General features: G+C 34.3%; 1 protein-coding gene across 1 annotated transcript; it reads left to right on the top strand.

Annotated features, from left to right (window-relative positions):
• Positions 1–283: 283 nt before the first annotated feature.
• Positions 284–7,921, top strand: LOC113498489 (UPF0454 protein C12orf49 homolog). Its single transcript, XM_026878499.1, has 4 exons — positions 284–723; positions 1,098–1,245; positions 3,617–3,768; positions 5,055–7,921. The coding sequence occupies exons 1-4, from the start codon at positions 547–549 to the stop codon at positions 5,253–5,255; spliced, it is 678 nt and encodes a 225-aa protein (XP_026734300.1). The 5' UTR covers positions 284–546; the 3' UTR covers positions 5,256–7,921.
• Positions 7,922–11,417: the final 3,496 nt, after the last annotated feature.

The following is an 11,417-nucleotide window of genomic DNA, read 5'->3' on the forward strand; positions in this document are numbered from 1 at the left end:
TTATGTCTAGAATTTAAGTAATAAACAGTCATTTTATAGTAAGTAGAATATAAGCTCTCACTCTTTTGCAACGCCTGAAAAAGGCCGTTAAGCTGAACTTCAATTATATGTATTTAACAACTGTACAACCTTAACATGCAAATAAACATTTTGAATTTGAATTTGAACTTTAGCTCGTTAGAACAAATATTATATCCTAATTTTTACTTGGCAGCACAAGCTTTGTTGTCAACTATGTCAATGTCAAATCGCAAATTGGCAGCTGTCAAATGTCAGTTTGTTTAGTGTTCAGTTCACTGTGTTGGATTATTGTGCTGAGCTTGAGCAGAAGCAAAGTGTGTTATTCTTGAAACTCGCAATAATTCTCGATGTTTATGTGCAATGAAAACTCAAGACTTATTATATATATCAACTAAAAGTGATTGCTATAATAAGAATTAGTAGAACAAACGAAACGACTTCAGTTAAATTATAATGTTAAACAGTTTCAGTTAAGATGTCATTAGAGAAAGTGTTGATTCGCACACTGCATTCATACGTTTGAAGATGTTATTATTTTTCAATTTATTTCCGCATTATTGTAATCGGTTTCGTAATTTGAGTACTAATTCCGAATATAAAATGTGGTATGCCGCCTTGGTGCGCTTCATACGAAGACGACTAGTGTTAGGCATAATTTTCGCGTCTTCATTAACTTATTGCATTGTCAGTTTTCTCAGAGAGGTTAGTACTATTTATTATGTATTGTGTTCTTTGTCAGATATTACCTAGTGGCTCGTCACCCCTTTTGATAAATACAAAACCCCTTTAGGCTATACAGTCTGATTACATCAGCTATCAATTACATCTAGATAAGTTATCATTTAAAAAAATTGAAATAGGAAGTAAGAATAATATAATATAGTTATCATACACCAAATACCAACGTGTTCATTATGAATTGAAATATTTAATTATAATTAACTTAATGTTTGTGTTTGTTTCAGTATTATGAACCATCTTGTAAAATGTTTATAGTTTTTCAAATTCTTGTTTTCATGTCTAAGCTGGCACTATTTTATGCCAGTCCATATTTGCTTAAAGGTTGTTATTTACAGGGTAGCAGCAGAGGTATGATTTATCAAGATGTAGCATTTGAACGGAAGCCCTTTGTATGGAGAACACTTCAGGAACATAATGATACAATAGACAATTTAATATGCAGAAACTCGGTACAAGGAAAGCAATTACTTGTAGATGATAGAGGTAAGCTTAACAATAAAATTCTGCAAAAAAAATAATTTATATTATACCTCATTTGTTTGTTTGAACACGCTAATCTCCTTAATTACTGGTACCTTTAGAGATTTTCTTTGATGATGAAAAGCCCTTATATTTTGACTATAGGATATATACCATCACCCTATGAAATGAAAATAGGAAGGCAGGTAGATATGCAGGCACTTTTTAACTATTAGTCCATTTTAAAAAATCCTCTTAACATAGTTATTCATTGCCATACGGAGCAAGTCACACACAACAGGTAGTACTTAATAGTTTTGGGTTACCATTGAGCAATGCATTGTTTTGACCATAGTATGATGTAATGAATCTACTTTGGATTATCCTTATTTGTTCTGCTATAGAGCAGGTGGTGGCTGGTCTGAATACTCAATCACATTAAAAGTTTTTATGATGCTCCTGCATCCTCTTGCTAGTTTTAGGATCTGGACTCCCATAAAAAGTTGGCTGCCGTTATCAATTACTAGCTGACCCGGCGAACTTCGTACCGCCTTAGCGTAGCTTTGATGCACTACTTTATTTTGTATAGTTGACCTATCTTAGGTATGAGTACCTATTCAATTTAAACTGGAATCTATAATATCCTGCATATATAAATTAATCCCTATTTCCCTGGTCTCGCCATATCTGAAAAGGACCTAATTTTATTAAATACAAAACAAAATATATATTTTCATAATAGTGTTTAGAGAATAGTTGTTCTGCCAACATTCTGTGCATTTCCATCAGCAGTAATGGCATCCCGAAGATGAATGTATTCCTCGGAACGGAGTTTTGCCCGGTTCAACCTGATAAATGTCAATCGTTCAGTTTCAACTTTCATATTTTATAATTTTTTGAAAATAATACAAATAGTAAACCTATACAAATTTCGCATATCCTATTATAACTGAATGCAGCTCTGTGGGGATTAAACACAACATTTCTATGTCGATTTCGATTCCGTTGAAGTTCATTTCGCGCTTCGCGTTGCTCATCAGTTTGATTTGCTCGTAGATTTCTTTGACTTGCCGTATTTTGAGTTCTGCGGCCTAAATTTGTACGTCTGGTTAAAAACTGAAAATAAAAAGCTCTCATATATTTTCTGTACAACCAAATTGTAATATTATGTAGTCACCAAAAGTTACCAAAAATCGATATGAAGCTGTCAACTTACCGTAATTAACAAACAAAAAACTTCTTAGTCTTTATAACAAAACAAAAACTTAGAAAGCGGTTATGGATGTGATGCCACAGATTACCACAGTTTTTTTTTTTTTAACTGGCTTGGCTGTTCAGCCATTCGCCAATGACGCCAATGTCAAGTTAGGGAAACAGATACTACCACAGATTACTAAATAGGATATGCGAAATTTGTATAGGTTTACTATTTGTATTATTTTCAAAAAATTATAAAATAGTGCAATAGAATTTAATTAAGTAACCACGTTTCCGAACAAACTTAATTAAGTAACCACGTTTCCGAACAAACGATGCTCTTTTAATATAGTCTATGGCTGTGAATGACGTTGACATTCGTAAAAAAAAAAATGACATTCGTAACGCGCGTTTTTTAAAATATGCAAAATTAAATGTATACTTTTCAATATTTCTGAGAGATTTTCTTAATATTTTTTTCCGTAAGAACCATCCTTGGACTTCCACAAACATTAAAAAAAAAGAATTATCGAAATCGGTTCAGCCGTTCACACGTGATGCCATGACAACGCGAAACGGGTTTCATTTTTATATATATAGATAAGTCATATCTCCAATTGTTTCTCTTACTCTCTAGTAATCCTTAATTCCTTTCTGAAATCTGAATATCAAGAGTCAACAACAAAAGCAAATTAAAGTCATATAATATTATGATGAGTCAAACACTTATAATGACAAAATATTTGTATGAGTTCCCACTCACAAGAATATTTTGAGCAGATAAGTCGATATCTCTTCAATACATCCTTTTAAACCATGACGTGAAGTTGTTTACGAAAATAAGCCCACGTCTAAAAAATTACGAACTTGGCTATGAATTGATAACAAATATTATGAAGTAAATTAAATCAGTTCTTTATGCGTCTATAATGGTTTCAAATTCGTCTATGGGGATCATAGAATAATATCAACAAATACTAATCTTTTATTGATAATATGCTACAATACGGAGACGAAAAAAAATTCTTCAGAGTTCTCTTCTAATTGGCATGGTTCAACATCTATACCTATTACACTAATCTGTGTCTTTTCTCCCACTCTTTACTGCTCCCTAACTGTGGAGAAGTAAAAGCACAATGGCCTCCATAATAGCTGTCTTTGATTAAAATTAATAAAGATTTAAATTATGTTATTCCAGGTTACGTATGTCAAAGAATGGATGTTACAAAGAATGGTTGCTGTGATACTGAAGCGGATTTTACAGACAGATATAGCTGTGAAACTTGTTCTGAAAATAATTGCTGTATCATATATGAATATTGTGTCTCCTGTTGTCTGGATCCCAGTAAGGTATGTATAAATCTTTTGTGCATCATCATCAGCCCGTCTCTGACCACTGCTAGACCGCAGCCACATAGGCCAATCCCATGGCACACCAATAATCTCGCTCCTCAGAGTTGAGCTCTTATTCTCCAATATCTGCCGTCTTGCGTATACCATCACCCCACCTGGCTACAGGTCGCCCTACACTACGTTTGGAGATGCGCAATCTCCACCCAAGAACCAGTTATTGTACTTCTTCATTGCCTAATAGCGTTCTGTCCTCCTGATTTTAAGTTAGGCTACAATTATTACTTACTCATTTTTCTTTTGGCTTCTGCACTACTCATTTTCATAAAAAAATGTGCCGAAGTAATTTTCACTTTAATAAATAATGTATAGTGAAACCATTTGCAAAAAAATGTACATAATTTTGTATTTTAGTAATTTTTATCTGAAATCAAGTTATTCAGGAAACTCCATTTGGGATTATCAATCATGCCTATAAGTTCTTAAACTGGAATTTAGTTCGACTGGCCTAACTTCAGTGGCGGCCTTAGGGGGTGGCGAACAGGGCAATCGCCCGGGGCACTGCCCTTGCATTGGCCTCGCGCCTCTAAAATTTTTGAAGTCTATTTAACACTTGTTTATTTGCAAATTCAAATAAAGTTAGTTACTAAACTAATTTCATAAATAAGACTATATCTAAAAAAAAGCTTGTTCATTTTTTGAAGTAGCCAGTACACAGATCATTTTGTTAAGACCTTCCGCCCTGCCGCCGCTGCCTAACTTAGTCATAATGTTGACATTCTACTAAAGACGATTGTTGTACCGATGGAGAATAACATTTGTAGAATCGAATGGGCTATTTGTCTGTTGAATATTGAATGAAGCAAAGTAGGTTTGTTCCATAGTTAGGGCAAAACATTTTGCTGTTCAATATCGGAAACATATTTGTAAATTAAGAACTGATCAATTTCAACTGCACGGATAGCGGAGTGGTTTACTGGACAATGTGCGACGTGTCGCGAGTTCGATCCCCACGTAGGGCAATCGTTTGGTGTTGTCGACGGAGGCTTGTACTGACTCTGAGTTTGTAATCGTGAGTTTTTGAAAAACACGCCGCGACACAAGTATTAAACACATTAATGCGGGAGTCGTCTGTTAAATTTTTTTTTGTATGTCTAATAAATTTCGAAGTTCGCTTATGAAGTCGCATAAAAGCAATCATCATCGTCATCCACAGCCTTTGTCCTCCTACTGCTGGACAAAATAAGAACAATAGTTAAAATTAATTCTCATTTATCTGTCCACAGCGGGATATGCTAGAGGTCGTCTTATCTAAACTGTCGACGGAGAAAAACGTGTTGTTCCGGTCACTGAGCGACGACTACGAGCTGTGCCTTACGAAGTGTCGCACCAGCTCACACAGCGTCCTCCACGAAAATTCCTACAAGGATCCCATCAACAAACATTGTTTCGGCGACGAGTTGCCGAGATCAAGGACCCCCGACTAGCAAATACTAATCCTCGTAGCATAAGTTAGTAATGTTTTTTACGTTTATATTCATTGAAATATAGTTAGGATATAATGAAATAGTTTGAATGATATTTTATGCACGTTCCGTGTTACGAAAATGTGAATTATCAGATTGAATGGTGCATCTCTTCAAGAAATATAGTTATATTAAAAAAATACATCATACATATTTTACTAATTGTTTTTTCATGGAGGTATTGAATTGGAGTATTAAGGCATTGTTAACATACACTGTACATGGTTAATGCTATAAATTCATATTATCTAATATTCAATTTTATTATACTAATTTCAGAACTATGTTCTTTTGTACTGCGAATGTCAGATATGCATAAGAAACTCTACAAAGGGATTATAAATTTATAAATCATCTACAGTATATAGTCACGCATAGTAGTATTACCAAAAAACCAAAATCGCCATTTTTCATATCAATCTATGCTATCTGTTAATCTGATGTATAAGCTATATTATTGCAAAGCTTCATTAAAATCTATTCAGTAGTTATTACTTGAAAGTATCAAACCTCCATCCATCCATACTTAAAAACCTTCGCATTTATAATATTAGTCAGACGGCGCATAAGCAACGACCAATAGCAGACGAGCTTATATCGCGCCTGATAAAAACCGCATTACGTCGCTTAACGAACAGTGGCCCAATTTTGCTATTTCAATTATCGTGCCACAGATGAAAAATACATAAATGACTAAATTAATGTTATCGATGTTCGGGGCAGAACAAAAAATCTCAAAACAATGAATGCTCTAGTAGACAAAATGCTAAGATAACACGGATAGTGTCAATTTTGGAACGATTTCGATTATTCTAATGGCAATAATTGTTTAATTGTAAATAGCGGAATTGGGGCCCAAACTGTCAACCGTCAATGCTTTAATGTGCCGAGTGTGAAAGGTTGAATGTTATATTATAATGTTGTATGTGTTTTTACGCTCCTTTGGCTTACGTTTCGCAGATACGTTGATATAAATTATATTATTATGGTCTTATATGGTACTACTATACGTAAATATAATTTCGAGTGGAATCTAAACAATGACTTAAGCCATAGAGCAATTATTGTTTATGATGTTAACATATGGTGTTACGACTCTTTTTAAATAACAATAAATTAATTTAATTATATATTATGTACACCAGTGAGCAAGGACGTGACGATATTTTAAAATAAAAACACAACAAGGTATGACAACGATAAATGTTAGCGCAAAATGCAGATTTTACAAAAATATTTAATAATAAATAAATCATTAATATAGTGGGGCTTTAAAATAACCCATGTACCTACCTAAATCCGGAATAATGTTACAACCAATTATTAATATATAAGTGCAGTTGTGGAAGAGAGACCACAATTGGAGTTGAAGACCGCCGTCACACTTCCTCAACTTCAAAAAATTTTATTCTAAGAGACAGTAGGTCTCATATCCCAGCATTCCACCTTAGAGTGAAAGAGTAAGAGCAAACTTAAAGGTGGCTGAAAACTGAGCTGACTTTGAATTCGGTACCAATTTATCTGGTGAGATGACGTATTTCAACGACATATTTGTTGATAAATATTAATGTACCGTAGGTTTAATAACACTTAAGGTTTTGAATTAGTAAAAAATATCATCTTTAAAAGGTTTTTTTTTGTAATGTAAAGAGGTCGGTAATTATTGATCAACCGTGTTTTTGAATGTTAAAAAAGAATCACGAAAATCGACCCTGCTTTATGGTGATGACACCTTACGATAAAAACTATATCTCGAGTGCGGGTCGATATGGCCTCAATTCTTCCAATATTTTGTTCTAAATCGCTTTAAATCTAATCAGTTTATTACGAAAATGATAATAATTAAATTCCTTCCATGATAAGATAAATTGAAATTGATAAAAGTTAATCTTTGTTACTCTCGAGTGACGTGCTAACTAAACTAACAAATGCTTGCGTCAATCGACATTACCTCTTTTTTATCTTCGTCGACTTTTGTTCCATAATAGCATGATGTCATATTACACTCTGACCAAATTAATCGGCCAGGTTAAAGTACGATTGTCAATTATCTTTAACTTAGTAAGAATTTTTTTTTACTTCTTCGGATTTTGCACTAAATTATTCCTTGCTTTAAATGCTTAAGACTGTTAGAGGGGAAGCGAGATGAGGCTACACTGCGTGCTTATGTTTCTCTTTCACAACTGCAAATTCTATTTTGAGAAGTGGTGGTCGCGTGTAACATATGACTCGACGGTAGGACAGTTGAAATTGTGGAAGCGAGCGCTTTACACTGCTCGTAGCGTTGTCTCTTTCGCAAAGACAAAAGTCCTACTTCAATAAGTGATGTTTAACCTCACAACTCGATACGAGTCACTTGGCATATAAGAGAGTAGCAAGGTATGCACGAGAAGTGACGCCCCCTCCCTCCCTCACCTAGAGCGATTAAAACATTACAGGGTATGATTTTTAAATGTGCGCCCTCTTTGTAGGATCCTGGCTCTGCTCAGCTTACACGCTCACGCTTTACACTGCGGGTGCGCAGTTCACAACCACTATTATAATTATGGTTCTCAGAAGTCCTATTTATTATGTACCTTTGCATTTTCCGCTACTCAATAGGTTTTATTAAACTAAATGATATGAAGTGGTTTCTTAGGTTTACGCGAATATTAGACATTGAAATGAAACTACTTTTACGGATTTTTCGACGGTATCATGGTCACGGGCAGTCTGCCCGTGACCATGATACCTGCAAAGGTTTCGAAACGTCGGGAACTAAAATCTAAAATTAAACCGCGATAAAATCCGTAAAAGTAGTTTCATTTAAATGATATGAAGATAAAACCTAGTATTTACTAAGTCCATATTTATCTTCTTAGCTGTATAAATTTGGATAACAAGCTACAACTACTAAGGATGTGCAAAACAATTTCTATAAATTACTATTTTCAGTATGTGTGGTGAACAACTGTCAATTTACTACAAATTATGCAGACACTTTATTTAATAATAAGGTCTAAATGCCTACTTACTTACTAAGTGTTCTTGGATACTGTTAAAATCTTCGCATGTTCCTAATAGACTGGAACTTTTTCTCATTAAGGGATAATAAATGACATAAAAAAAGCAGTATTGAAAAACACCTTACAATATTTCTGCTGCTAGTACTTATAAGTCATCAAAAAGCGGTGATTATACAAAACTATTTGTATTACTTACTAGTGTGAGAAAGTTGTGTGTTATGTGCCAAGCGCATAATTATTATTTGTATCTCTTGTCATTCACGAAGTAAAGTACTTCAAAAGAAGAGACCCGGCTCTGTTTGAAATTTCTTCTTCTGTTTGAATTCGTACACGAGGACACTAGTCCAACAAGCACAGGCCTTGTTGATCAACTATAAAAATAGGGCGTCCCCAACTATGAGCTGGCGCACCTACCAGGGACCATCTCCTTTTGTTCCATAGAAGAACAGACATGAACAGCCCAAGGTAGCGACAAAATCATTGCAAATTATATTGTGGAGATGAACTTATTGAGCTGTAGGTATATAGAGTACTATGGTACCTGCCGCTGCCTTTCAACACGTGTAAAAATCAACGATAATTATAATACAAGTTATAATGAGAATCGGTGATTTTCGGTCAACTGTTCAAGGCAATATGGTGTTTGGTCAATCCAACCTACCGTGACCTATCCTACCTTCTATTTATAACTACAATAATAGCTTTAGTACTGTGTTGTAATTCATAACACCAACGTTATATTCAAAGAGTATGTATTTTACAATTGTATTGTATTGTTATTGTATGTATTATTTTAATCTAACAAGTATAATGGGACCTAAATCGTATTGAACAGTTTTTCATAGTTTTTAGTTACCAGATACAGATTATGACACTGTTATGTATTATATCGAAGCTATTCTAAATAAGAAATATTTTTTTACATTCATGTGTTTTATTTACTCGGTATTTTCGATGTGAATCGTTTTTGTAGTCTTGTACGCCGATTTTCGCATGTGACGGCGATATTATGTTTACCTTTCCGTGGCGAATCGAGTAAATCATAGGTTTCAAATCGAGAAATCATCTTTTAATCGATTTCACATACGTGTTTCGTTCTACTCTGCACTTACAGTCACTCTTAGTATAGAATTAGGTAAATACATTCCACTATTTAAAGTCAAAATTTGATCAAAGTGACACGATTCGCATTGTCCTAAGCAAAATGCCATGAAAATAAATAGAAATTCAGTACGGGTCGGAATGAATGAATTGAGAGAATTGTTAGCAAAATTCTTAGGAGAATCGAATAGTGTCAAATTTAATCCAATATCCATTAACTCATGGGCATTGTACTTACCTAAATGGCGGAATTAAGACCCTACTAGGTACGTGGCCCTATAATCAGAAATCAGCATTTTTGTACCGATTTGACATAACCGAGTTGAGGAATGTAATAACAACCTTATGGGTACCTACTACTTATTTATAAAATACACATTTTCAAACCATTATTATACCATATCACGATATAGGTATTATGCATGAATAGTAACAATACTATTCTCGTTTCAAATGATGATGTATTACTTAGTTATTTTTGTATTTTCATCCTCTGGTAACAACTGGTACCTGGACCTCTCGCAGTTTCTCTACGAAAGACCTAACCAATGACGTCACATTGACTTAAATTCCAATCTCTAAATAATTTATAAAATACCACTAAGAAATTGGTGCAAATAGGATAATATACGTTGCTGTAGGTAATGCAGTTATGGTTCTGTTAAAATTAGAAAGAGATCTGCCTCCCCACTTTATGGTGTGCAGAGAGCCTATCACTAAAATATAATTGCGTAATTTGCTGGTGTAGAAAAGAGACGACACTACAAAGGTCAAGAGCGCCTTCTCAGTTCCTCTCCTGCGGTAATATCACTAAAAACGTAGAGTGTTACAATTGTAGGCCCCTTGTAACGACAAATAACAGCTGAGGAAAAAATAACATGACAGTAACTTAAAATCACGCGCAACGAATGCATACTGCGTTCGATGTCCGCGACGCTCACACCTTGCTCTACCATTTCGTTCGGAATTTGCCAGGCTGGCCGCCCGGAGCTCTTATAAAAGGGCTACTAAAAAGGGATGGCTTCGACTGTTATAAATCCTTTTATTATGTTTGTTGGCGAATAACTTCGTCGATAATTGCCCTTTAGTCCCACAAATGACTTCAGCCCAAAACATTATAACTTTTGGACATAAAGAACATAGCTATTCAATCATTACTTGTAGGTACTTTATCTATTCTTAAACTACATGTCTAGATAAATACGTGTCACAATAGTTTGCAGTGTGGGGGCGTTGCTTATTTAATTACTTCGTACATGCACTTAACGGTTAGTACGAAGGCAAACTAACAGAACCGTGTTTCTTCAGTCACGGCTAAGTGTAGAACAGGTAGACTATCAGATAACAATGTACTATATTAATATTAAATAAGATAGATGTAAGGATTTACATAACTTTAGTCCAGTTATTTATTACAAATATGTCTCTATGTTTTATACTTAGGTTAAATGGAAGGGTAAATGGGCCAAACCAAAGTATGCTCTCTTTGGATTGAAACGTGATTTTATGCTAATGGGATATTCTGTTACGTAGAAAAGTAATTACATATGCGTGTAAGTTCACATACGACACAATGACTACTACTGGTGTTTAACTAGATACGTCCTGTTTGTATAATTATGGTAATACCAATAAGTATCTACACTTTGAAATAAAATCTTTTGATCTTGTTAAACGTGTCCAGAGAATCTCTGGACAACTAAATAAATCAGGGGCTACTGCGCAATGTTATCAAAACATTGAACAGCTGCTTTTAAAATAATTTTCTATTTGCTATTGAATATAAATGATACTTCAATGAAAACATTCAAACGTGAGATAGAACTCGAACCAGGACCCCAATTCTGCTATTTACAATGGCCGATGAAAGGATGAAAATTAGCTTAAAATAACACTTTTCGTGTTCTCTAAAGCATTTTTCCCACACCATAATTTCAAATTCAGTACGAGGTGGTATGCTCAAGGTCAATACAATTAACTTTCAATTATAGTATTGGCAAAATTCTTAAGAGAATAG

Source organism: Trichoplusia ni, chromosome 11 (assembly GCF_003590095.1).
Source record: "Trichoplusia ni isolate ovarian cell line Hi5 chromosome 11, tn1, whole genome shotgun sequence".
Taxonomy (NCBI): Eukaryota; Metazoa; Arthropoda; class Insecta; order Lepidoptera; family Noctuidae; genus Trichoplusia; species Trichoplusia ni.